Genomic DNA, 27,463 nt, shown 5'->3' with positions numbered 1-27,463 from the left:
GCAAATTTTTTTTGCCTAAAAACTCGACCATCGAATTTTCGATTTTTGAAAGTGGATTCAAAACAAAAAATTCAAAGAATACGATGGTGAAGAGAGTGTCTCAAAAGCTGACGTAGTTTCGGAAATACTGAGCTTTGAAAAATTTTCAACTCAAAATTCAATATCTGAAACTTTGATCGCTCATAACTCAGTTATTTGTTTAGCAATCTTAACAACTCTTACGTTTTTGGATTCAACGTGAAATTCTGCGTAAAATAAGCACTAATACTTTCAGATTGCTCCAAAAATAAGCGAGATATCGACCGAATCTGAATCAGAGACCGAAAGGCAGCTAACATTAAAAAAAAATTCAAATTCGAACTATCCAAGACCAATTTTGAAACTAAAAAACGATTTCGAAAAGAGTTTTCATATATTTGCCTTAATTCCGGAGATATCGAGCAAAATCGTTTCCGGAGCTTCAAAATTTTGGCCCTCTGACGCAACCCGAAATTTCAAACGCCTCTAACTCAGTTATTTGTTGACTGATGAAAAAAACAAAGTTAGTTTTGGATTCAACGCGAAATTCTGCGTAAAATGAGCCCATATAGCCCAAATTTTCTCAACAAATAAGAGATATTAGATAGATTTCAGTAACTGTTTTTAATCATTTTTCAAGAAGCTGTTTCGGGGCGAAAACGACGTTTAGTGGCTTTGAGTTACACATCAATTGAAAAAGCAGCTCGAGATCTATTATCTGATAAAACCTCAGATCGGTAAGTCAAATAGTTTACGAGAGGCGATCAAAAAGAAAAAACTCAATTTTTCATTGCTTGAGACAATTTTTTTTTTAAATTCAAAATTTTAAACGCATATAATTCAGTTATTTGTTGACGAACTTTTAAACTTGGCATAGTTTTAGATTCTACGTGAAATTCTGGGTAAAGTGAGCACCAATAACTTTAGTTTGCTTCACAACGAGAAATTGACAGAAAAAAAATTGAGAATAGAAAGAAAAAAAAAGGGGGTGCAATAAGCATTAGATAAAAATGGTAAGTTTTCTTAAATTTAGATTTATTATCTCAGATACTTTGTACATAGCTTAATTATAGTAATAATAATAGTATTATTGTAATTAATAAATATTTCTCACTGTTTCCTTAAGTTATATAATTTCTAAAATATTGCATTTTATTTTACATTAATGTTTCAGCTATTACTTTTCATGTTTTGTTTAATAACTATGTAAGAGGTAGCAGCGAGCCAGAGTGCCCGGAGCCTCCCCGAAAGCAATTCTAATGCCTACAAAATTTCACGTTGTTGAACACACAATTTAAGTTGGAAATTTGTGTTTTAAAATTAGAATCGCAAGGACAATTTTAATTTTGAAAACACATTTTTCGCCGCTATCACAAAAATTTGGCTTTATCATAGCTCACATTTCAGTTTGTATTTTGTAGTAGAGTTGGCGGGAACTCGCCGATCAATCGTGTCTTAAACTACGCTACTTGTTAATAATTCTACAAGTTTTATGCACAACCGTTTTTAGAGCATTTTTTACGAAATTTTTGCTTTTAGGTTATATACAAACTAAAATTGACAAAGTTACATATTGCTCTTATGTTTTTGTGAGGGGGCGTTGGGTGATCTTTACCTAAACCTACAAAAATTAAAAACTACGTTGGCCAATAACGCAACGAAAACGCTCGCATCGATAAAATTTCCAAACATCAACAAGTATATCAACTAAATAGGTATTTACAAATTTTAGCATTTTAATACAGGTACAATGTTAATATACTTCAAGAAAAGACTCGGTATTGTCCCACTAAATGTAAGATAAACAATCGTCTTTGTTGACAAACCTAACTAAATAGTGTAATTTTGGCCAAGATTTCTTCTTTATTAGCTATGACATCTAAATATCTACACTACTTAATAAATTACTATCTTATCGACTATCTTAAATCTACCTTAAAATACTTTCTTTGGAAAAAAAATCAATAACAAATTTTAGGCTCTTTTGAAACTGTTTAACAATCTGTCCCGTGGAAAATTTTGAATTTCGAAATAACTCTACAAATTCAACAATGTAACGTCACAGCCTAAAATTGAAATATTACGAGACTAACAGGAAAACAAAACCAAAGTTGGTGGTTTTGTGAAAAAAATGAGTTTTAGAGAGCCAATAGATTCACTCGTTTTGGACTAAAACCGATGGCAGCCTTTTTGAGCAAAAATCTCACTTTGATTTTAAAGTCAATTACAAAGACTGTTAAGAGAAAACAAATATCAAAAAACTAACCTATGAAAACGTACAATGAGAGGAAATAAGGCATAAATCTGTTCAGCTCGGACGACCAAACGGAGCGCCGGGTCCTTCACTTTTGCAAGATAGGACGTAAAAGGACCTGACTTCGAACTTTCCCCTCTTCTAATACGATTGTTGCGAATAGAGTCATCGAGTTTATAAAATAATCAAAACTAAACTAATTTTTACACATCCTTAGACATTAAATAACAATTGCTTGTTAAAAATATGTGTAGGACTTAGTTTCTTTATCTACAAAAGAACCCTAAACTAGGAAAACGTCCAAAGCTAATCGGGCTTCTCTCACTTTCGTATTAACAATAATATTGTCGATTATTTAAATAATATTGCATTTTTTATTATTTTGTTTTTTTATATACAAGCAAACATTATTTTATTTTCATTTTTTCTCTTTTAATAAATAAATTATCCCTTTCTTAGGTCAACAAACAACAAACCTCACATTTTGAGGCTCTCCAATTTTGTACAGGTATCTGTAACATCGTTGTTGGGAAGTGGGGCGTCCCCAGCTCCGATCTCACTGAGCCCGCCGCCAGACGGCACGTTGCGTCTCATCGATCTCTTGTTCCTCCTCGCCGCAGTCGCCGCCGTCGTCATCACGTAACTCTGCGGCCCATTGTTCCGCACCTGTTGCGTTGGAACAAAATTATTTTTACTCTTATTATTGTTATCCGGCTCTTTCTTGGTGTTTCTTCGCCCCAACGAGTTCTGATACGTTCTCCCGTTGTACATGAAAGTGTGTAATGGTGGCATCATTGCCGGGTGTGGCGGCGGCGCAATCGGCGCTTCGTTTTTGTTCTCGTCGACTAAAGCGCTGGCGGACGAATTCGAATTCGACCTGCTCGAGTTATCGTTGCGACCGTTTTCGTGTCCTTTGGCGCGCGTCGCGACGCTGTTATACCGGTTGTTCTTGCGCCATCCGTTGTTCATGTTGTTCGCAGTCTTATTGTACAGAGGCGGCGGCATTTGAGATCGAACGGGTGGCCCGCTAAAATTGTAGAACAGTGGTGGTGGCGGTTGGTTCTGCTGGGGTCCGAAATTCGGGAGGATCATATGTTGTTGTTGCGGCGGCGGCGGGGGCGGGTGCGATGGTGTAGGTTGGAGTTTAACGCGACGCCCGCCTTGCATCGACACGAAATCTTTCTCCTGATGTTGTTCCATCGAGAGCAACGAAACGACCGGCGTTTTCGTTTGGCGGTTGCTGTCGATGTCGTCGTTATCGTACAAGGACGGCGGTGGGGGCGGTTGTTGTGTCGGGGGTGGTTCGTCTATGTCTTGGGCGGATGGATGATCGGCCACCTGGTAGGTGCCCTGCACATCCGCGCCGTCAAAGCCGGAAAAATAGTCTCCTAAGAGCTCACTAACCTCAGGATAACCGCCGTTGGGCAGTTCCAGACCTGCTTCTGGATACACGGGGGCCCCGCCCTCGATGGGGCCCCCGTACAAAGGCATGTTGTAATAAACTGGCTCTGCGCCGTAGGGGGGTAATTGGGCGTTGTAGCATGGCGGTCGGGGAGGGCTACTCGAGGGGGGCATTGGAGGCGGCTGAGAATTTCCCGCCGCTGCTGATGTTGAACCGCTACCTGGGCCGTTCTGTCCCCCGACCATATATTGAGGTCCTCCGTTGTTCGGGAAATAGTTGTATTCGTACTATCGCAAGAAAAAAAATCAAAAAAAAAAATCACTAATGGCAACACTGACGATTGGAACCATACTCACAAATCCAGAAATCAAACTTTGCAAAAATTAAATGTTAGTTATATCGCTTGAGACACTGTTAGACGACCGACCGAAAACTGTCTAAAATTCTAATTCTTGTTGTTTCATTTCTTCTTTTTATCGATTTCTGGATTTTAGCACGATTTTGACTCCATTCGCCTGTTTTATCAAAAAAATATGAAAAAGGGTCATTTTACGAAAACGTTAAACGCAGTTCTACTGTATAACTTGTACCTATTGTCGAGTTCCTACTGTATGTAAAAATTATCAAGATCGCCAATTATTACATTGACCAATAATTTAATCACATGACTTTTTAGGCCACGCCCACCCGACAAATAGGTCCTCAATTTCGCTGGACTTTTCGTGGAATGACCCAAATCAACTGAAATTTGCTTGACGCATGCTCAACAACAAAACCATAAAGCTTCTTCCAACTTGGCAACAAATGAAACAAAAACAAAACGTAACAAAATGAAACAAAGAAGAAATAAACACAACAAGGCCTCGTGCAAAAACAAAAATTCAAATACAGACGTTTCGGCGTGCTATCAGAGACCTTAAGAAAGGGGCGGGGAGAGACGTGGGGAGCCCTCAGTACTGCAGGCCGTCCAGCAACACGTAGGCAGGCTGGGTGACTGGATACAGCCCTTCCGATATGTAGTTGCTGGACTGAACATACACACTATTTATACACGAACAATAACAAGTACGGTTCTGTTCCGAAACCAAGACAGTTCCTCTCGGAAAAAAGAAATCAATCATCGACAGTGTTTCAAGACATGGACAATTTAAACAGGTGCCAAACATAGATTTTTGTTGTTTTTCGCTCGCGGTTTTTGGTTGGCTGTCAAACTTGTTTTTGGCGGTTAGAACAGACAGGGGCGGCACTCACCGGCATTGGTGGCATGGCGTACTGTTGCGGCATATAAATGGGATGCGGGAACATCATTGGCGAATAAGTGGGGGCCTGAGGTGGGCCAGTTTGGGCCGGATACACAGGAGGAGCTAGAAAAAAAATCAAGTCAAAACAATGTGGCTACAAAACAAACATCTCGACATTGACTCATTCGCTGATAAGCAACATGAATCACCGCCGACAAGCGAGTTAATTATTATTTCATCCACCCCCACCCCTGCAATTATTAATTCACAACTCGTAAACACCATAAATTTTCAATAACTTCCGTTTAAAATCGCGGCACGTGACTTTGATAAATCTCGACTATCTTACCCTGATAGACAGTCGTCGGTTGAGAGTTGGGGTCCCCTGGGGCTGCCGGAGGCTGCTGGTAATAAGTGACCCCTCCTTGAAAATAGGGGACTCCGGCGCTGGGCGGGAAAAAGTACTGGGCAGTGTTGCCAGGGGCCACAGTCGACGGACTAGAAGCGTCAAATGCCCTATTAAACGGCTGCAAAAACACGATTAGTACAAAATGGAGATCCACCACAACATACTTGTTTCTTAATAGCTGGAGCTATATTAAGTTTCCGTTCCCTGAGCACGATATTATCGGCGTCTTTAAGAGGACGCTTGGCATCATCCTCGCTTTCAAAAGTGATAAAACCGTAGCCTTTTGAGACGCCGGCTCTATCTTGGATGATCTTGGCAGCCTTCACTGTGCCGTAATTACTAAAAAGCTGCAGGAGTTCCCCCTCGGTGGTGCTCGCGGAGATGCCACCGACGAAAATCCTGTTGGGGACAAGAGTGCCTGGAAACGAATCATTAGCGGGGGCGGCAAAGCGCGGTGTTCTTACCATATTTAGGGGCGTTGTTGTTAGGGGGCGGCGGGGTGCTCTGGGAGATGGTCTGTGAGTTTCCATTTGTCACAGGAGTGCTGGCTGGAGTGTTCACAACCGAACTGTTGGAGCTCTTCTTGCCGTTGGTTTGCGCAGTGGCCGACATTTTACTGATTACCAAGCGAACTTCGTTAGGAAAACTACCTGGAAGCCCCAAATTTCTAGGTTAGGACAAATCACAGCACACTACCACCGTCGCATTTTCGGGGGTTTTCACGTTAAAAGCGAGACGTTTTTGTGTTCACGGTCGAGATCAGGGGAAAATAAACACGACAATGATGTGTTTATCGCTAATTTGACAATAAATACAAACAAAAACTTTTTCGAGGATTTAGTGGGAAAACGAAAAAAGTCCCTAGGAAATGACCTACATTGAAAATTTTGGGCCCTTCGCTCCAGACTCCACAAAAGGGACGCCACGGCGAAAAACACTCAAATCCCAACTTCCTCCCCCAGGAAACCTCTCACAACGCGAGAAAAGCGGAAAACCCTCCTGGGAAACAGCCCCGGAAAACCTCTCCTAGGGTCTGCGCCCCCGAAATTCCCACAATTTCGACCTGACTTTCATTCACGCGACTTCCCCCAAGCCACTTTCTACCGACAAATATAAATAAAATCCAGGTAAAAAAATACCGCAGTGGGACTGCAGGAGCGAGTCCCCCAATGTATGAAACCCCCCTTAAAACCCCTCAATCAAACCGTCCAACTTACTTGTGGCGACAACACCGTAGAATTATGAAGAATCATTAGTGATTTTGAAGAAATGAACACAGAAATTATTAAAAACTAAAGTCGCTTTCACTACAAAACGGAGCCATCGATAAAATGGCGTCGACCAATGAAAATGCGCGATTTCGTGACGTAACGGTTGGCAACATGAAAAACGAAAATAATCAAAATTTACGGCACAAACCGCAAAGACTCACCTCGGACGATGTCCTTTCGGATCCCAAAATCATACGTTTATTCAAGTAAACACTTTGTTTGTGTAAAAAAAACTTAACATGAAAAAAATTAATTCATCTGTCAATAAATCAACTATGATAAACTGTCAAACAACGTCACCATGGCAACGTAACTTTCGTTTTTAAGCGCCAGTGGCGGAACGAGCGGCGGGACCACATCACAAAATTGCACGAAAATTTAACTATTTCACCGGCTTCACCGATGAGATCTTCACGCGAAGAAGGCAACAAACTATTTGAAGATTTTAAATTCCGGGCGGTTTGCGAATTTCGAGAAACGTGCGAGAGCGCAGGCGCACAGGGTAAAATTCAAAACCGAAATGTGATAAATCCGACTTTAATAAATAAAAATATTATTCACCAATTATTGATTTGTCAATATAATTATTTCTTAACTAATGAGGCTCTAAAAAAATATTTTTTTGTGTTGGTATATCTTTTTCTGCCAACTTTATTAAAAGCGCCAATTATTCAATTTACTAATCTTTGTTAAAAAGATCAAGTTTATAACGTGTTTTTGTAGAATTGCTAATATTAGTCCTGGAAACTTGATTAAAAGTGTAAAACGGCTTGGCAAGAAGATAAAGTTTTGAGTGGTTTTTCTAGAATTTGTAATCCTGAAGAAGACGGATGTTACCCTAATTACCTGCGCCCGTCTTTGTACCCTTCTAATAAGAAAATTTATGGCTCAGATTACGGAAAGCGCAAGTCTGCCTCAAGGGGTGCTTAATCCTCCCCTGCAGAGCGGATTCCACTTTGAAGTTGTCGCAGAACCAGGTAAGAAAAAGAAGTTTTGAATATTTTAATATAACATTGACGCATGTCGCAACTTGATCTTTACTATTCATCATTAGAGAGACGGTGAAAGAAAATTGGCGTATATTTATATCAATAAACAAATAATTAATCTAAGCAAAATTGGAATAAATTTAAACTTGTTTTATGTGTTTTTTTTAAGACAGAGTTTAGTTAAAATCGTGTTAATAATTTTAATGAAACTATTTTTTATGCTAGCCAGGCCTTGCGTTTTGAACGTATGTCAGCTTCTTGTTCAAAAACAGTCAATAAATCTCTCAAATACTCAAATATTCAGTTTTCATGTCAAAAATGCGGCGATGATGATTCGATGATTACGAGATGAAATTTTTTGTCAGCGCCAACTACCAATAGAAATTCGGTGGACCACAGAGAGCTAAAAAAAAAGTTTGTTTTTGCATATCTAGCTCGATAAAAAAAGAAAATATGTAAAAGCTAAATAACAAAAGTTATAAAATATGTATATAAATAAATAATAAAAATATATTGTCCAGAATTTCTTGCTTGCATTTGTATTGTAGTTTCGAAACAAGAACAGATATCGTTATGCAACCAATGGAAACATTTCACTTCAAAGCATTTTAAAACTTTATAAGTAGATTTTTCTTTTAAATACTGCTCTGATTAAGACCAAAATTTCCATACTTTACAAATAAGACGAATTAATCGATTGCTTTTTCATATTCAGAAAATTTGGCAAAATTTGGTTCGACAGATCGATTCGAGTAATAAAAATTTTGACTCATCTAATGCAGAATTTTACGATTTCAGTAATGCTCTTCATTCTAGTGTACGACCACAGGAAGCCGAGATTTAGTATTTCCTATTGACAGAATACGTAAAATAGGGTTTATTTTTGAAATCTTTCAATCAATTTAACAGTAATGCTTGATTCACATTAGATAACAAGATTTTGCACGCAAGTGTGCCAACATGAAGAAAAACCTAATGCTTCTCAACGTAAAGTTCTAGAAATGCATGCATATTTTACACAAAATCCTGAGTATTTTACTTAATAGGATTACTGGAAAAGCCCAAGTTCAAAGGGTCGCTCCTCGAAACGGGCAATTAAGAGAGCTGTTGAACAAAGAAGATTAGGCTTACCTGCTTCCGTTCCAATGAACGTGAAATTCCCGTCAGAACAAGTTGTCTATTTTACGAGCCCATGAAGAAAAACTCAACTCTTAAAAATTCAAAATTTATTTATTATCCTTACATCAAATATAACACTGGGAATGTAAAAAAGATAAAATACAAAACAGTACAATCCTTATAAACTACAATTATCACAACAAAAGTGATGCTAACGCGTGAGCCTCTTCAAATTCTTCTTACTCTGCCTGGACCCCGCAGCGTACCCATACCTCGGCGGACTATCAGAATCAAGCGGCTTCCTAATATGCGCGTCGTTAGACACCACAGGAACATACGAAATTTTCTTTTTCGGTGACTTAACAACCACTGTCTTAATCTTATTATTAAGAGCTAAAGGTTTCTGCCTATCAGTACTGGTAGAAAACAAGTTTCTTTTAACTTTAAGCGGAGACTCATTTTCCGAACAGAATCCAGAATCTTGACTGGAGAAGTTGAAGAACGAACTCTCCATGTGGTTGCTCATGTTCCCCAACGTGGGGCGCAAAGCGGCATGACCACACGAGTCCACGAAGTCTTTGGCGCCGGTTTCTGAACAACTGTGGCAAAGGAGACAGTAGATCATCCCGCAGGAGATCCTCTGGCACTGGCTGATGCCGTTTTCTACGACGGTGGTGTACTCGCAGCTGCGGCACGTGCTGAGAGTTTGATTGGGCTTCAGCAACTTTGCGTACTGTGAAGAAAAAAAATAGAAAGACTATTGGGGAGAGTGGTTAATACAGACCCTGAGGCATCGGTTGAGATTCTCACTGCTGGTCCTCGGGGGGCTGTCGGGTTTATCCGGGGACCCCGGAGGGGTTATAATATAATTCTCCTTATTATCCTGATAGTAGCTCTTATAAACTCTATACCTCGCGAAGCCTTCGGTGTTCACTTCTATGGCTTTATAACACGACGGGGCCACCAACCCGAACCTGTACAAGTCACCCCCTGATAAATACTTGAAAATCCCATCCATAATCAAGTTATTGTTCAAAATTCTCTCAAGGAACACATTTTTGGGCTCACTTATCCTGTTTACAACCACAGACTTTCTCTCTGGCTTCACCGGTTTGATTTTATTGTACAAAATCCTGCGACTTTCCTCAATCGGCGAGGACAACACGGTGTTTCTCAAGTAGCTCCTCTTCTCTGGAGTATTATGAAGACGAATATCACTGATCTCATTAATCAGAGACTCGTTCAGAGTACTAGAAAACGGGGGGCTCTCGAGAGTTTCATCGTGCTTCCGTTTACGAGGCAAATGAGTTAATGGAGTCGAAGAGATGGAAAATGGGGGCTGCTTGAAGTCGTCGGGGGGCGTCACGTCCATCTGTAAAACACAGAAATAAGCCCACAAATTCGGGATGCGATCAAACTCACCTTTACACCCTAGAAATGTAGAAAATACGTAATAAAACACAATAACAGACTATTGACTAAATGGCGCCATTTCACTACGAGTTAAAAACAGACTTCATAGCGGAAGTTTTAGGTCGCTGGTGATAAAATTACACTAAACTAAGACGAGAATGGCGAAAGAACAAGAAATGCAGAAGTTGTTCTGCTGGAAAGATGATTTTTTAGAGCTTTCACCGACCTCGAACACCTGTCAAACGGTCCGACTGGGGCGACATCTGTCAGGCAGCTAGATTAAACTACATGGGGTAAAAAGCGCGGAAAACATCCCTAAAAAATTAACTACAAATAAAACAAGGCTAAGTATTGAGTTTTTAAAAGTTTTTCTTAGTTTTTGTCGCCCCAATAGCCCCCATTTATTAAAAATTCTTGTGAGCAAAACTACCAACTGTTTTCTTAGGTTGGTAGCACGAGGAATTCAAAATTTAAATTTGCGTTATTGCTGTTTCCACGCTTTTTGCTTAGAATGTTTGCTCAAAACTTCAATCTCGGTAAGCCTGGAGTTACAAAAGATCCCTCAAAAATTCCCTTTTGTGCTGCTTTTAGATAATTTTTAAATTTGGTGGTGCGATGGTGGCGCCTTCTGTGCAACGGTTCGCCCTCTCAAAAATCCGTTTTTTCCCCTAAACCGGACAAAACACCTCGAATTCTCTCCAATTCGTGTTTTTCGCGGTGTTTTTCACCCAAATCCGCCCCGATAAGTCGCTTCAACGCGTGAAAATCCCGGCGTTTGCTAACCTCACATTTTCAAATTTGGCAGTTGAAGATGCCCCGAAAATCCGACTTCCGCCTCCGTTTCGAAGAACTGGAGAGACAAAGAGCCCTGCTGTTGGACTCGGCGCCCGGTGAAGATCCACTTGAAACCGAATTGTGTAACGCCGCGGCGGAAGTAGCTAAGGCGCAACTTTCCGCCTTTAAAAAAATCGAAGAGTTTGTTGCGAAATTCTCAAGTTCGGAGTTGAAGGGGCGCTTCGAGGGGGCTTCCCTACCGATGCCATCGCGAAGCGCTGTTTCGGATTTTGTCGAGGCAACTAAGGGGGCGCTTGACATCCATAGAATCGCGTTACGTGAGACTGAGGTGGACCCGCAACGTGTCGAGACGCAGAAGGCTGAATTGAGTGGCGCCTTTCACTCGGATTTTGGTAATTTTGAGTTTAACAAGTGTTTTCGGGAAAGCGCGGATTTCTTCCGTGGTCAACCGACTCTGGGGAACAGCGACAGTGTGGAAAGAGAGGAGCTCGGGGACTCGACAGTGAACACGATCATCAGCGAAGATGTTTCAGCCTCGTCCCCTTTTTAATAATTGTGTTTATAAACAAATCGTGTAAATATTTAGTTTAGGGATTTTAGTTACTCGTTTATCTAGGGTGTTATTAGTAATTGCGTGACAGCTGTCAGGAGCGGTCGCTTATCAGAAACGTCAAACTTTATAACCTTAAAGTGTCTTCAAATTAAGGGTGAGACTCAATTTTACCCATTTTTGGGGATGTGGTAAAATAGGTGACTTTATCGTGAAATTTTCCATCCCCAGAATGTTTGACGAAGTCCTGTTCGAACAGCGCTTGAACGCGTTTAGTCCGGAGCCCCTCATCACTCCGGGGCCCCTCACCGAGACGCTGGAGATTCCTATGGTTAAGGAAGACGCCAATAATATCGATCTAGCCAAAGTTAACTATCTCAACCTGTTAAACAATGAAGAAATCAAAAAAGTATCTGAAGACACGATACGTGAGTACGGCGTGGGAACCTGCGGTCCTCGAGCCTTCTATGGTATGAAAATTTCTTTCATTTAGCCCCCGTTTTATTGTAGTTTACAGGGACCACCGACGTACACCTGGAGCTTGAGCAGGCCTTAGCAAAGTTCCTCTCTATGGAAGAATCAATAATTTATTCCTACGGCTTTGTTGCTATTTCCAGCTCCATCGCGGCGTACTGTAAGAAAAACGACGTCATCTTCGTTGACGAGCACGCGAATTTCGCCATTGAACAAGGTTGGATCGCCGCGAAAAGCAAAGTTGTGAAGTTCTCCCATAATGACCCCCACGACTTCAAGAAGAAAGTCCAAGAGGTGGTGAACACCGAAAAACGGAAGTCTAAGAAGTACCTCATTATGGAAGGCATTTCGTGGAAGACCGGGAAACTGTGCCCTCTTCCAGATTTCCTCGATGTCGCGGAAGAGTTCCAAATGCGCGTCTTCTTAGAAGAGAGTTACACTTTTGGGGTGTTCGGGGCCACAGGACGAGGGCTGACAGAGTATTATAATATCGACCCCAGTAGAGTCGACATGATCATCGCAACTTTGGAAGGGGCGGTGGGTTCGATAGGGGGCTTCTGCGCGGGGCCCATGAACACGATAGAACACCAAAGATTGTCAGGGTCTGGGTTTATCTTCTCTGCTTCTTTACCCACGTATTTGGTGAAGGTCGTGCTAAAAGCGCTGGAATTGGTAGGAGATACGCCCGTGAAGTTCGCGGAGTTGGCGAAGATATTCCATGAGTTCCTGGAGGAGAGTGGATTTGACGTAGAGAGTCATCCAGAGTCGCCGTTTAAGGTGGTGAAAATCGAGCCAAAGTACAAAGAGGAGGAGGTTTATCAGTATTGCAAAGATCGAGGAGTACATTTTATCCAGAATGAGAATTGCTTGGTGATGAATTTGAATGTTAGTCTCCTTGAAGATGGGAAACTGGAGCGGGTTTATGAGGTGTTAAGAGGAGCAGCTGAACTATTAAAATGATAATAAAATGTTTATGTAATAATTTGTTTATGGTACAGTTAATAAAAATCGTTTTCGCTTTTTTATTTGCCGCTGACATAAAATTTGTACAACTTTGAGCAGTCCTTTTTCCCGGGCCAATTCTTCAGCGGTTTTTCCATCACGATTTCGAGTTTTTGTTCTTACTCCAGCTCTTAGCAGCAACTCCACGACTTCCCTGTTGTTTTTCTTAGCCATCACAGCCAAGTGCAGAGGAGTGTTTGCGTTACTGTCCAAACAATTTACTTCAATTCTTTTGAACGCGAGCAGTTCTTTCAGTTCTTTGATGTGTTTCAAAAGACAGCTAAATGTTAAATTTTTTGAATTGGTACATCAATTTCTCAAATATTTCAAAAATTGTCTATTGTAACCACGTAGAAGTTAAGATAAAAAATGAAGAGAAAAAAAAAATTCATTACACTAAAAATATACCTGGTATTGTACTCCATTGCAAAAAATCAAGTTCTGGCCATTTGTAAATCGTGAAAATTAAAATCATCCATTTTTTACATTTATGTAAATAATAATAGTTATTTATTCTTTAAGGAAATAAACCTTTATAAGTATTAATCCCGAAATTGTAAGTACCCCTTAGTGATCGCAGGTAGCGAGGGATTTGGAATGTTTATTCCAGAAATAAATACAAAATTTGTCTCTCGATCCTGTTTTCCTGTAAAAAGATAACTTCAAAACTCGAATTCAAATTAATCAATCAATTTGAACATAACATACATTGTCCTAGAAACAATGAAGGAGTAAAGTGCAAGGGGAATAAAGCATTACTTTACTTCCTAGGGCATACGGAACTACAAAAAAAATACGTTATATTTTGAAAAACGAGTAAATAAATCGAATTTTATTTCCAGTCAGGAGAAAAAGTATTGTTCACGAAAAGTAGAAAAAAGTATCTCTCTTTGACACGGATTAAAATTGTAAATAAATAGAAGTAATTATTTTGTACCACTATTTATAGACTATTTTTGAGATTTGCTTCGATTCTAGAAAAAAATTTGATTGCGACTCGAGTGAAATGTTAGTTGTTATGAGTGAGAGTAAGAGCACATTACTTATAAGCACACTGGTCAGTGAAAAATAGTCAACTTTGGAGTTATGACATCACAACTCCGACTATGGAAGCGCATATTCAAATGTCCATTGTTTAAACATTTTTGGCATAAATCATGCGCGCAAAATAAGCAAAGTAGAAAAAATTAAACCACTAGCGCCGATTTGGTGCAGTTGAGATGAAAAAACATTTCATTGGTCGGCCTGTTTAGCCAAACCCCCTTATGAAACCGCGCCCACACTATAAAACAACTTATCATAGATATATAATTTATTAATAAAAGTGAAATCGTACAAACTAGCATTCAAAAAATCATAAATAATACAGAGATTCACAACAAATACAGTCAAAAAATATCCAACTTAAACTCTGAGAGCCCCAGCTTTGGTATATTCCAACAAATGCCATATACATATTAAAAAATAAGTCTTATTTTGTACCTTATGAATAGTGAGTGATGCTCGGCCAAGCCAGTATTAAAAGTGCAAAAATCTACGTGAACAAGGGCAAATTATGAAAGTGGTAACCCCGTTTCCCTTTAGCAGCTAAATAAATATAAACCACATGATACGCCCCTGGCACAAAACAAATAAACCCCGCGAGCAAAAACACAGACCCTTGAAGCCCCGAATTGGGCTCAGCCAACGACACTGTCCCCGTCGTCAACAGTCCCACACCAATAATCAAAAGAGTGACAGCAGCAAGAACCATCCTCCAGTTCTCCCTCACTTTTGGGTGTCTAAAACACGACCTATCCATATACTCCTGACTTGAAGCATCATAGCAGTCTTGAATGAGCGAATCGCTATCACGTGACGTATCATTGGCAAGCTTGTACCCCCTGAAAGACAGTTTGAGGACATTTCCCGGAAGTTTTCACACTCACCGAGTGTTGTCGATGCGAACGTCGACTTGGGGGCTGCCTGTCGTAGGAGATCGCGGCGTCGTCGCGCCGTACACTTTGATAGCTTCGTCGGTTTCTTCCTCGAAGGCGTCGTCGATGGAAAAACGCTTTTGTTGTCGTTGGTTTGACAGCGAGAATTGGGTTGACATTTTGAGGTTAGTTGTTGTTTGAGGGGTGCATTTTCACGGGGGAATTTTGCTCACATTGAATGGACGGAGTTGTGAATTGGGTTTCGAGACAATTCAGGCGGGGCCCAAATTTGGAGACAAAGAGTGGTGAATTTTAATTAGTTGGTGCGCATTTTAGATGTGTCAACTCGAGATGGCGCTGCGGGATGTTTTGGCAAAATGGCAACATGACGACGCTAAATTCACTAGTTTTTTGAATTTGAGCACTTTTCCAAGTTATTCTCTGCAATTCTTTGCATTTTTTTTAATTCTTCAATATTTCTTCTGAATTCTTACAACTCTTTGGGTTTTATTAATTTTTAATCAATTGTTGATCGATTGTCAAAGGATTTTCCATTCGTTCTCAATTCGCTCTTGATTTAAAGTCGCAGTCGAATTATTTTGAACGTCAAAGTCATTATGACAGTCACTTTTGATAAAATTGCGTCAGTTTCACATGTCAAATTAACAGAAATGCACTCTAATTTTCAAAATGTCAAAAAAATTATGTCCAAAATTTTTTGATCGCGACTGTATTTATGTCAAATGGCATAAAAATCCTGCCCAAAATTCTATGATTGCAACTGTACTAATTGATTTTGGACATGTTCTTACAGTTGGTTTAGTTGGGTTGTAAGTGTTCACTTTGAGAGTTATTTCTTAATTTAATGTTGGAATCTTGATTAATCAACTTAGGAAATTTTAAGATAACAAGGTTGGCATTATTATTCACTAAAATTTGACATTTGTCAATATTGAGATGAAAATTCCTGTGCATTAATTAATGCGAATTTTTATAACTAACATGTTTCAAATGAAGTTAAATTTTTCTCAGATACGACTACTGTTTAAAAACGAGCGGGGGAAGGGCTGCATGATGCCAGGAATGTTAAATAACTTAAAATAATAAAAATAAAATAAAATAAAATAATAATAAAAATAACAACTTTCACAACGATTTTTTGTTAATTTTTTATGTTACTCAAAGTTATATTGACTAGATCAACTTTGGAGTACAAATTTGCAAACTGTGTAACCAGCAGAAGCCTCCGAGTCGAGTTTTTATCCACAGAGCTACCAACTAAAAAATAATTACCCGGCGCATCCACCATTTTTATTTTAAGTATATATTGTTTGAATTATGGTCCGCTTTTAATAATATTTTTTAGTAGTTTCATGACTTATTGTTTTCAATGGACACAGCAATCATTCTGAGCTTATTACACTGGCGGTCAAAAGTAACTAGAACATTTTTTTTGTCATTGTAAAACGGACTGAAAGCTATTATATGGAACTACTAATGGGACGTCATCGGAACTACTAATACTCAAATAAACAATAATAATAATTAAAAGTGTCGGTACGTTCAAAAGTAATAGAAAATCAATAACCAAACTGTGCCATTGTCTCCCTGTGGCTGGAATTTCAGATTCCAGATAGAACCATTGTCAATTTGTTTATTTGTTTTATTAATGTCATTATATGCCTACCGTAATTTTTTATGTCTACACCGTTAATTTATAGACATCCAGATTTACAGTTGGTTTAGGTTGCAAATGTCCACCCAAGGTCACAAATTTTAAATTTTTTATGGTGATATTTGTTCCTGTTGCAAATGTTGCAATGACAGTGTTGCTGTATAACTATTGTAATGCGTCGCAATTAAATTTGTTTGTTATTATTTTTAAACAGCAATCATATCTGAGGACAATTTCACCTGACTTGGAACATGTTTAAGGACTCGTACTAATTTATTACGTAAGATACACAGCAATTTTCATGTCAAATTTCGAAAATTAATTTTTCCAATGGCATTTTCCATACAGTTAAATGACTCCGAAAGTTAAAAATTTCGTACATACATTTACGAAAGTAAAAGTCACTAGTGTGATATGAATATATCCGCACAGACCTGTCAAAATTGACAGTTATTTTGAAATCTAACTATGAGGAATACGTCACTTTTATATGAAATCGTAGAAAGATGACATTTAGAATAAATAAGAAATAAACTATTGTCGAGGCTTATGGTTTCTTCCTGATCATGTATGGTCGTAGGAAAAATAGTGTACATAACTTGTTGGAAAATGTTTTTGTGCACTCGTGTAATATCTGCACTCGGTTGGCGTCTCGTGCGAAAATGGTTACTTTCGGCACTTGTTATGTAAATATCTATATCAAGATACCAACCTTATATGAAAAAATTACTGTCAAAGTAGACACATGCAACCTAAACCGACCAACTCAATTAAATTTTTGAAAAGATATCGTTACTTTTGGCTGTCACTGTACGACAGATTAGCAAAAGGTAAAAATTCAAATCAATTATAATTAATAATTGCAGAACACCAACTTCTTTGAAATATTCAAGCATTTGTATTTTTTAAATATCGAATGCGCACTTTTGAAAGAAAGACCCATACATGCGACGAATATGCAACCAACAATACACCAAATTGCACAATTGTTGTAAGAAATATTATGGACATAATAAAATCTCCCAAAGATTTCCAATTGTTGAAGTACCATTGAACCCCCTTGGGGCATCATGGGCAATCATGCACACCCTGCAAGGCGCATTACGCAATAATCACGTGACCTTGTGCAATTAGCAATAAGCACGTGCACTTGCGCAACACAGCGCCACTTGTCTCAAAGCGGCCGCAGTCAAAACCACCTTCTTGGGGTTGCAGCCATTGTTGCCAGGTAAGTCACAATTTTTTCTCTCAAAAATTACAAAAAAACGCCACAAATTGCATGCTTTCGGTCAATTAAAAGTCGCGCTTTATTCTTTTGCGAATGTGATGTAAAAATTTCGATTTTTTTGCGATTTCGTGTGAAAATTGCGCTCTTATGTAACGTGCTATTGCTGGGATTTCGGGGTGGGTTTAAACGTATTTGTCGCATTTATAATATTAAAATCTTCTTGGAATTATCGCCGTTAATCCAATTCTATGGTTATGTAACCCGGGAAATTAAAGAAAATCGATGGAAGATCAAGTGACCGCGGCCATACGTCACTGATTGAGGTTAGGTTCTCGGAAAGTTTGCGTAATTTTGACAAGTGTACACATCGTAGCTAAATTTATTTCTGTTGCAGCCTTCCACAAACGCTTTACCATGTTCTCGTCACTTTTATCCCGGGCCATGTGCCAGAACAAAGAAGAAGAACCCCCTTTGGGCGCCCCCCAAATGGGTCTCGTCAAATCCCTAGTAGCCGGTAGGACAATCGCCGCCGCGGCGACCGCCAACGTCGGGGGCACCGCCGATGGCTACAGCTGCGAGTTCGCCTCCAGTCAATACTTCATGCTCTGCGGTTTGGGGGGTATTCTGTCTTGCGGTATCACACACACTGCCATCGTCCCGTTGGATTTGGTCAAATGCAGGATTCAAGTCGATCCCGCCAAGTACAAGAACGTTTTCCACGGATTCAAAGTCACCATGGCAGAGGACGGCGTTAAAGGACTTTCGTTAGGGTGGGCCCCCACATTCTTCGGGTACTCAATGCAAGGTCTGTGCAAGTTCGGCTTGTACGAAGTCTTCAAAGTATTCTACACCGATCTTATCGGCGACGAGGCGGCGTTCTTGTACCGCACGTCGTTGTACCTCGCCGCCTCCGCTTCAGCGGAGTTCTTCGCCGATATCGCCTTGTCTCCCATGGAGGCGGCGAAAGTCAAGATCCAGACTTCCCCCGGCTTCGCCACCACTCTCCGACAGGCCTGGCCTAAGATCCTCGGCGAAGAAGGCGTCTATGGCTTCTACAAGAGCTTGGTACCGTTGTGGATGAGACAGATTCCATACACCATGATGAAATTCGCCTGTTTCGAGCGAACTGTCGAACTTTTGTACAAAAATGTGGTTCCCAAACCACGAGCGGATTGCACCAAAGGCGAGCAACTCATCGTGACTTTCGCCGCTGGTTACATTGCTGGTGTCTTCTGCGCTATTGTCAGTCACCCAGCTGACACTGTCGTGTCGAAATTGAACCAGGAGAAGGGATCGACCGCTTTGGAGGCGGCGAAGAAGCTAGGAATGGCCGGATTATGGAAGGGGCTCATGCCCAGGATTGTCATGATTGGTACTCTGACGGCGTTGCAATGGTTCATCTATGATGCCTTCAAGGTAACCACTGAAATTTTACCAACATGATACTCATGTGTTTTTATAGGTCGCCACGAAAATGCCACGTCCTCCACCACCAGAAATGCCAGAGTCCTTGAAGAAGAGATTACAAGCAGAAGGAAAGTTGTAAATCGATATTTTAATTTAATTGTAATTTAAAACCAGTATTTCCGGCTAGACAAAAACGATGTCATTTGTTATTACAAATTCTGTTATTAGATTGTAAATAGGGCTATCGCTAACTGTTTTAACCTCTGAAATAAAATGAAAGGCGGAGATTCGGGTTTTATTGGCCAATCAGGAAGGGTTGGTAGCATGGAAACAAAAGCATTCTGGTTTTATTGACCAATCAGGACGTGCCATTGTTCACACTGGCGTGGAATCCATCATATGTCCCCTTATTAAAAAAAACGTAATTTTGTGTAATTTCATGATAATGTTTTAATTATAACTTTATCGTCCTGATAAGGATGTCATGATGAACAAGTGAAAAGTCCATACAATGTAAATTATTTATAGACAATTGTTAAGCCTTATCAATTTGTACATGAAATTCAAAGTTTAAAGAAATTCTTAGAACTATAAATTAAAGTCACTGACACTTGTTTCTTGGATATTTTATCGTGAGACGCATTAAATTTGGATTTTAGGCAGGCTATGCATTTTGAACGTAAGTCGGTTTCTTGTTCGAAAACTATAAAATGGCTCAAAATGTTTGGATTTTAAATGTCAAAACTGTTGCGGTGGTGTTAGTTACCAACTGCAAATGCAAATTCATCACATCATATTTAACTTTGTTAGACGAATTTCTACAGTTTTCGGACATTCAACATTTCTAATTATTCTAATTATTAGCTACATATTGCGACGTGAGAATTAGAAGGTTCTAATAAGTGATTTTTTGTGAGAATTTAAATTGTTTGTTTTGCCATTTTTTTAAACATTTTCTATAAAGTATAAAAGAGAAGAAAGTTCATACTTAACAAACCAAAATAATCTTAATAGATCCTCTCATTTTTTTTAAATAAATACTTAATAAATTAAAGAGTGAATTAAATTAAAAACGTGAAAACGGATGTTAGAACATTATAGTTCTCAGGTCGCGATATATTTTTCTTTGTTTTTAGCTCACAAATTTTAACTGCAGTTTTTTGGCTAGTTTTAAAGTTATTAGTTTTGATTTTAGTAACTTTAGCTGGTTTCGTTTATTGGTTAGGAACTAGATTTGCATTTTTTAAATTTCTCAGTAAGTTGGTTATCAGTATCGCCAACCCTCGGCAACAAATTCCTTGAAATTGTGAACTTGCGATAGTGAGTCCAGAGTTTATTCCTATGGTTTCCAGTAGTACCAAGCTTGGAAAACACAACATTTGAAATAATTTTGATTTCTAAAAAAGTTACGTTTGACTGTTTTGGTGTCCTTGAAGTTTTTTCAAGGTCTGCTGTGAAATTATTAAGAGTGGAAACATCTTCATACTTTTCCCCAACAATAAATCAGCACGAGGTGAGCAGGAGAGATCCGAGTTTTGATTGAAAGTTTCACCAACCTTAGCAAACAAATTTCCCTTGTTGAATATCATACTTTTCGGAAAGTTTTTTTTAAACCCGGCGCATCCACCATTTTCAGAAGCTCTCATGAGCTGTAGTACTTCTTATTTTAATGAAATTTTGGTAAGATTCTGTTGAAATGCTCTGTGGGTTGTAGATTTTAAGCTCAACATGAAGAAATTTTAAATAAAAATCTGAACAATTTTAACTAAAAATCTTTATTTCTTTCTTTTTGCCTACATCTATTAAAGTGATTATTTGCAGGAAATGGTGCTTGCCTGAATGCATACAGTAAACGACATTGGATATTAGGTTCTGCAAATATTTATTCAATTATTATGTCAGTAAGTATGGTATAGACCTAAAACTCTCAAGCTTTAAATATTTATGGATGTCATAAAATATAATTATAAATAATAAAACTGCTATTAATAGCAACAATATTTATTTCTAAGCTGGTTGCAACGTTGTGGAATGAGTCATATACACATTCTTACATCAAACAGATTTTTAAGTTTTATTATGTAATTATAGATAACCCGAACTGGTTATCATGTCATTACGATAATTTGAAGCCTCATTATGTTCGTCACAATGAATCAGGAAAAATGCAAAGTAGTCACTTATTACGCCGTGTCAAAGTTCAACATTCAAATAACCCGCCAAACTTTAAAATTTTTGTGATACCAAAAACTTCGTGCGGCTTTTTTAGTGTCTATAATAAACCAATAAAAAGGAAATAAGGACTTTCTTTATTACTTAAACAGTTTTTATTGGTATTTTATCCCATTTCATCTAAAACTTTGAAATTTTGTAGTAACTTTATTTTTGTTTGGTTGGCACTAATCGAGCCCCGCCTCCTTTTCAATTTCCAACTGTCATTTTAGTGTCAACCTGACAGCGAAGTGACAGTACCAAAATAATGTTTTTATCATTGTCAACCATGGGTTAAAGGGCAACTCCACCATGGATTACCTCCCATATCGTAACGACAGCTTGGACCAAGCTAAAACTTCAGAATGGAACACCAACTCTACCTTCGGCAACCTGGACGACCTAAAAATGGACTCGAACTTCGCAATGTTAATGTGCAGTCTCGTCTTCGCAGTAACCTGGGTGATATACATAACTTACTACAACTCCAGAGTCGTGGCTTTTATTATAACCAAGACCATGAACCGCTTTTTCATCGGAGGCGGTTATTTCAAAATCGGCTCCTTGTCTTTGAACGCGCTGTCCGGGAAAATCATGTTCCGGGACGTGGTGTACATCACCCATGACTACACCATAAGAGTCCAGGATGGATATTTGATTTTCCGGTGGTGGAGGTCGTACGTCCCTAAGGATGTCAGCGAAGACTTGTCACATTCTGATACCCGCCTGTCGGTGATGCTAAACGGGTTTGAGTTGCATGTGTACAATCGTTCGTCTTTGTACTCAAATTTGGAGCGGACTTTCGGACTGGGACCCAACATCATCCCGAATTACGACGAGAAAGTCAGCGAGAATGTGACGCAGTCGGAAAGCCAGAGCTCGGTGAAGAAGCCGCGACCAGAAGCCGCCATGGCGAGGACCTGGCGGGACCTCATCCCCGTGATCAAGATCGACGTGTCTTCGGTGAGTTTCACTTTTAAAAGTATGCATATACAATATACAATATTTTTTCCACGCAGAGCCGGTTGGTTTTTGGTAACCGCCTAGTCCCCACCACTCTTAGCATCACCTTTGAGGAGTCCCACTTTGTCTACTCCACGAAACCGGCAGTTTGCACTCTCGACCGCTTCATGCACTTCGTTAAATGTAAAGCCGAGAACGTCCGAGTTATGTTGGCCCCCAGCTTGAAGTACACGGGGATGTTAGATGAGCCTCCGCGGTACATGGGGGAGGGCTTCGTACTCATGTCTACGAACGAATTGGAACTGTATTTCTACATGGACGAGCCCGGGTTGGTACCCGAGGAGCCCGTTTTGATCACACTACCGAACGGGGACGTGGTGGAGTCCAGCCCGCCACAATGGGGAGTTGACATCAAGTGCGGGAAAGGAACAGATTTTAGTTACGGCCCGTGGGCTGACCGCCAACGTGAGCACCTCTTCAAGTTTTTTTACCCCCAGGATTACCTCTTGATGGAGGTGACGAAAATGCCGAAACCGGGGGAAAAGCGGCAAATGCAATCCTTCGACGTGAGATTAGTCATGCAGAATGACGCAACCATTGATATTCTCTTCACCAAAGACAAAGAAACCAACGCTGTTCATATTAACGTGGGGGCGGGGAGCTACATGGAGGTCACTCTCCCGTGGATTACCCTCCAAGATGGGTACACCACGAAAATAAACGGGCAACTTCTCCACCTTGAGGCGACGACGAGTTTGCAGTTTCGAGACCTGGTGGAGAGCGAAACGTTAGAGTTTTGCTTACTGTGCCATTATCCGTTGGTGTGGAACGACCACCAGCTCTGGGAGATTAACTTGACTGGATGTAAAGCCACGGTGAAGCTAATCTTCTACCACAAGTGGTTCTTTCAAGATTTGATCAACGATTGGGCGTCGAAGCAGATGCCGGATTTGATGCACTTTGTTCCTTACACTTGGAGGTTTGGAGTTACTTTGAAACACTGCGAATTGATCACTCTAGTCAACCAATATAATTGGATAGATTGTAGCAGCGTGGGGCAGAGAAACCGGCTGGAAAACACCCAGCTGGCGCTGTGTGCGCACTTTCTCCACCTCTCGTTTGATTTGCCTTTTGATGAGTTCTTGCCGGAGACGGTGCCGTTGAATTTTGGTATACAGGGTGAGAGCATCGACCTCAGCCTCTTCATCCCCGAGTTCCACACCAGCCGCAACATCGTCCAGTCCCTTGAAAAATGCGCCAAAGTCCTCTCAAAAGACGGCTCCACCACCAAAAAGACTGAAATCATACCAAAGTGGCGTAACGTTTGTCAAAACAGCGGCGGATGGGTCGACTTCTGGTGGGTCCCCATCGGCGCCATCAACATAGTCTATACGTACCATCCATGTCCACCTATCGGCACCACCCCCCAAGCCGACATATCCACCCCAGTCAAAGAAGAAATCTTACTCTCACCTATACGCTTCCCTCATCATCGTAAGAGCCGGAAACGCTCACCGGAAGGAGTCCAGAAGTTCGATCCCATGACCCTCAAAGCGGACACTGTTAGCGTGGAGCTGGAGATCGGACCCTCTGTTTTATTACTCTACGGAACGGCTTTGAAGAACTTCATGAATTTCAAAGAGAACATCTTCGGGGAGGACCAGTCCTTCACGGACATGCAACAAACAGGACAGGAGAGCGCAAATGGCGAATTGAAGAGTGAAGACAGCTCGGCGAACCTCCCATTGGAGTTGCGGGAGGATTTTGATCATAGAAACTACCGACCGTTGGAGGTGGACGTCTCCATCATCGCTCACGATATCCAAGCGCACTTATTGAAGAACTGCACCGAGAAGGATCCTCCTTGTCCCATCATTCTGATAGAGCGCTTCGGGTTTGAGATGAAGAAGCGGTACGATCAAACGGAAATGCAACTCCTCGTGAGCCCTTCTGTTCTCCTCATCTCCGACAATGTTAACCGCTGCTCCAAAGACAGACATTTGAATCAAGGAAAACTAACACTGTCTTCTCTTCAAGTCCGCGGCCACGCGATGTTCTCCAACGTGGGGCAGTCTCTAGACCAAGACACCATCGAGTACGCCTGGCTGATCGAAGTCCAACTAGGAAGACTGAGTGGAAAACTCACCTCTCCTCAGCTATACTCTCTGATTGCCTCCTTAGAAACGCTCGTCCTCCTCTTAACAGACACCGAGAACGAGCTCAACTCCCCTAAAGACGACACTCTTTTAACTCGCCCCGTCACCACGAAGAAGAGCGCAGTTTCCAGTCAGAACGTTCACGTCCAGCAGGTCCAACAAGCAATCCAACAACTCCTCCAGCCGAATAGGGCTTCCAGTTCGGCTAATAAGAACCTACTTAATTCCAACGCACCCAAGGCGAGTCAGAAGGAAAAGAAGAAAACTGAAGATGAGAAGAAGGGGTCGGTCCGAAGTGCCGCTCCCAATGAAGAAAATTTGGATAATCGCAACGCTCACAAGCTCAAGTATAAGTTGTGCAGGGTGGCCGTGGACGCAGTCGATTTCTGGTTGGTTGAGAGCGGCGCTGCGCTACAACTTTGGGTTAGTACCACGATTTAACGATTTTCAATTGTTTTTGATGCTTACCTAGAGCAATAAGGAGATAATTCTAACGAAACCGTTACAGATCGCTTAGTTAGAACATTTTAGCTTGACATCATGTATCACACTTTGGGTTTGAGCAATATTACGCCGATCAAATATAGTACCAATACTAGTACCATATTCTTTAGATTATTTAAACCCACAAGTGCGGCACATGTTTTTAGACTAAAATTGACTGGTGAAGGGAACTATGACGTAAGTTTCATAATTGAACCTGATTTCATTATTTTTATGTATTGTAATTAGATATTTATCTTTTTAACTCGAGAAGTAGGGTGTGAATTTGAACGAAATTGCCACATGTCAGTTTGTTAGAAAATTTAAGGCTGATTTCATGTATCACACTTTGGGTCTGAAACCATTTTAAACGCACCAAGAATGGTACCAGCCCTAGTACCATCTTCTTGAAGTTAATTAAATGATCAAGTGCGACACACATTTTTAAGCTAAAATTGACTGATTATGTGATCTATGATAATAGTTTTGTAATTGGATCTGATTCCACGAATTTCACTTGTTTTTGAACTCGAAAAATAAAGAGTGAATTAGATCGAAAGTGCCACATATCGCTTAGTTAGAAAATTTTAAGGTGACTTCATGTATCACACTTTGGGTCTGCAACAAGTATGGTGCCAGCCCTAGTACCATCTTCTATAAGTTATTTAAATGTACAAGTGTGACACATGTTTTTAAGCTAAAATTGACTGATTATGTGATCTATGATTTTTATTTTGCAATTAAACCTGATTTCATGACTTTTACTTGTTTTAATTAGTTCTTCACCATTTGAACTCGAAAAATAATGTCTGAATTTGAACGAAATTGCCAGAAATCGCTTAGTTAGAAAATTTTAGCTTGATTTCATGTATCACACTTTGGGTCCGTAACAATTTTACACAAATCAAGTATGGTACCAGTACTAGTACTATATTCTTGAAGTCATTTAAACTCACAAGTGTGACACATGTTTTTAGGCTAAAATTGACTGATTAAGCGAACTATAACATTAGTTTTGCAAATAAATTAGATTCCACGTTTTTGCATTCATTCAGGTTTCTCCGATTCGATTGGCCAATTGCAATCTCCACGGCAAACAAGTGAGTTCTGGTCTGAGCTGCATAATCTACAGCATGTCCATCCGCCAGATGGTGTGGCAGCAGCAGAAGTACAACCACAGCAAGTAAGTACCACGTCAAACTCTTTCAGTCTCTAACTGGTACGTTTAGATTGAACTCCGACAACATGGACTTGTGGCTCGAAGTCGGCGCCGTCAACTTTGGCCCCCTTATCGTCGAATCCGCGATCTCCTCCGACCCCAAAGACCAAGATCTCCACACCACTCAACAAAGATTTTTGAAAACGCACGACGATCGCTTTAAGAAGCTCTGGTTTCTTTGGCCGGAACTCAACAAAACCATCGGCAAGTGTGGGTGCACCGGAGGCTGCACGTTCTTCGGCAGCAACAAAAACGGGACTCGTTTCTTTAAACCCAGTCGGAAGGACCTGGAGGAAGGGTTCAATGTGGCGGCTTTCCGCATCAACGAACCAGGAAAAGATCCAGGTTTCGGTCAGAGTATTCTCCACGACGGGATGTTGATCTTCCGGACGCCTCCGTACATAGTCCAGGAGATCTCCCTTCAAGATACTTTGACGAGGAAGCCGCGCCAGAGCCCAAGTCCGCGGGTCAGCGTCCCGGAAAAAGAAGAGGAGTTGAAGTTTAGTCCGGTGAGTACCACCGAGAGGAAAGTGAGTCGGCGGTTTTCCTCCACGTCGATTAGGAGCTCAGTCTTGAAGGAGGTGCCGTACGCACGACTGGTGGAGACGTGTCCGTCGAAGTTGCCATTGAAGCTCGATAGCGACTCCAAGTTGCACACGGACGTGGGGAAATTGGCGGTCTGTGCCGACCCTGAACCTTTACCCAAAAACAGTATCTCCGACTCGAAACTTGCAGTGGACTACTTCAACGCCCCGGTGGCCCCCGAACCCCAATCATCCCCAAACGTAGTAATATTCTTCCAATTTACATTCTTTCTTGATTTGGTGTTTTTAGGGGGCAAAACCATCCGAGTCTCATCATTCTTTAGGCGAGAGAATCAGTTCGGATGAACGCCTCCAGAAGGAAGTCCAACGCACGACGTCGATGTCCAGCGAAAACCAATCGGAAGCCTTTTTCTCGGCCGACGAAGAGGTTATCAACTCCAGGAGTTCTAGTCTGAGGAACTCTATTTTAAGCGCAGGGGGGACTTTAACGCGGCAGGATAGTAACAGTGTGCCCCCACAGAGGAAGAAGTTTTCCAGCGAGCTCAGCATTGTGGCGGATCGTCAGTATAAGACAGTGGGGCCGATTCACGCCCCCGGCTCAGCTCCAGAGACCACCAGGTTGAGGTTGGTGTCGCATCGGAGCGACCACGAGATCCACACTCCTGAGCATCGCAGTTTTGGGGTTAAGGTCAGTCACGGGGTTATTTTTATTCTCTTCTGATT

General features: G+C 40.7%; 6 protein-coding genes across 7 annotated transcripts in view; 3 read left to right on the top strand and 3 right to left on the bottom strand.

The window, feature by feature from the left end:
* Positions 1–1,032: 1,032 nt before the first annotated feature.
* Positions 1,033–6,687, bottom strand: LOC148177141 (uncharacterized). Of its 2 annotated transcripts, XM_088032474.1 has the most exons (7): positions 6,542–6,687; positions 5,789–5,974; positions 5,489–5,742; positions 5,265–5,442; positions 4,926–5,038; positions 3,677–3,961; positions 1,033–3,622 (listed from the first exon to the last, which is right to left on the bottom strand). In XM_088032474.1, exons 2-7 carry the CDS (start codon positions 5,934–5,936, stop codon positions 2,750–2,752), a joined length of 1,851 nt encoding a protein of 616 aa, XP_087888600.1. In that variant the 5' UTR covers positions 5,937–5,974; positions 6,542–6,687; the 3' UTR covers positions 1,033–2,749. The 2 variants fall into 2 exon arrangements, with proteins under 2 accessions (XP_087888600.1, XP_087888599.1); XM_088032473.1 differs by having other exon boundaries at positions 1,033–3,961.
* Positions 6,688–8,795: 2,108 nt separating this feature from the next.
* On the bottom strand, positions 8,796–10,391 carry LOC148177140 (uncharacterized). Its single transcript, XM_088032391.1, has 3 exons — positions 10,126–10,391; positions 9,488–10,075; positions 8,796–9,436 (listed from the first exon to the last, which is right to left on the bottom strand). Exons 2-3 carry the CDS (start codon positions 10,073–10,075, stop codon positions 8,915–8,917), a joined length of 1,110 nt encoding a protein of 369 aa, XP_087888517.1. The 5' UTR covers positions 10,126–10,391; the 3' UTR covers positions 8,796–8,914.
* A 1,118-nt stretch (positions 10,392–11,509) lies between these two features.
* Positions 11,510–12,960, top strand: Spt-I (serine palmitoyltransferase subunit I). The gene is made up of 3 exons (XM_088032906.1): positions 11,510–11,618; positions 11,693–11,931; positions 11,979–12,960. Exons 2-3 carry the CDS (start codon positions 11,694–11,696, stop codon positions 12,893–12,895), a joined length of 1,155 nt encoding a protein of 384 aa, XP_087889032.1. The 5' UTR covers positions 11,510–11,618; position 11,693; the 3' UTR covers positions 12,896–12,960.
* A 1,271-nt stretch (positions 12,961–14,231) lies between these two features.
* On the bottom strand, positions 14,232–15,234 carry LOC148177138 (transmembrane protein 134). The gene is made up of 2 exons (XM_088032433.1): positions 14,866–15,234; positions 14,232–14,820 (listed from the first exon to the last, which is right to left on the bottom strand). The coding sequence occupies exons 1-2, from the start codon at positions 15,030–15,032 to the stop codon at positions 14,472–14,474; spliced, it is 516 nt and encodes a 171-aa protein (XP_087888559.1). The 5' UTR covers positions 15,033–15,234; the 3' UTR covers positions 14,232–14,471.
* A 2,411-nt stretch (positions 15,235–17,645) lies between these two features.
* On the top strand, positions 17,646–19,448 carry LOC148177137 (solute carrier family 25 member 3-like). The gene is made up of 3 exons (XM_088032669.1): positions 17,646–17,756; positions 18,151–19,172; positions 19,219–19,448. Exons 2-3 carry the CDS (start codon positions 18,171–18,173, stop codon positions 19,300–19,302), a joined length of 1,086 nt encoding a protein of 361 aa, XP_087888795.1. The 5' UTR covers positions 17,646–17,756; positions 18,151–18,170; the 3' UTR covers positions 19,303–19,448.
* A 2,143-nt stretch (positions 19,449–21,591) lies between these two features.
* Positions 21,592–27,463, top strand: part of tweek (transmembrane protein KIAA1109 homolog tweek) — a 28,855-nt gene continuing 22,983 nt past the window's right edge. The window contains exons 1-5 of the mRNA XM_088032880.1: positions 21,592–22,337; positions 22,394–24,916; positions 26,032–26,159; positions 26,206–26,980; positions 27,030–27,428. Coding sequence (XP_087889006.1) covers positions 21,687–22,337; positions 22,394–24,916; positions 26,032–26,159; positions 26,206–26,980; positions 27,030–27,428 — 4,476 coding nt within the window. The 5' untranslated portion in view covers positions 21,592–21,686. The remainder of the gene's footprint in view (positions 22,338–22,393; positions 24,917–26,031; positions 26,160–26,205; positions 26,981–27,029; positions 27,429–27,463) is intronic.

Source organism: Gnatocerus cornutus, chromosome 3 (genome assembly GCF_029298725.1).
Source record: "Gnatocerus cornutus isolate USDA-ARS CGAHR chromosome 3, icGnaCorn1.1, whole genome shotgun sequence".
Taxonomy (NCBI): Eukaryota; Metazoa; Arthropoda; class Insecta; order Coleoptera; family Tenebrionidae; genus Gnatocerus; species Gnatocerus cornutus.
This window is presented reverse-complemented; position numbering and strand designations above follow the sequence as displayed.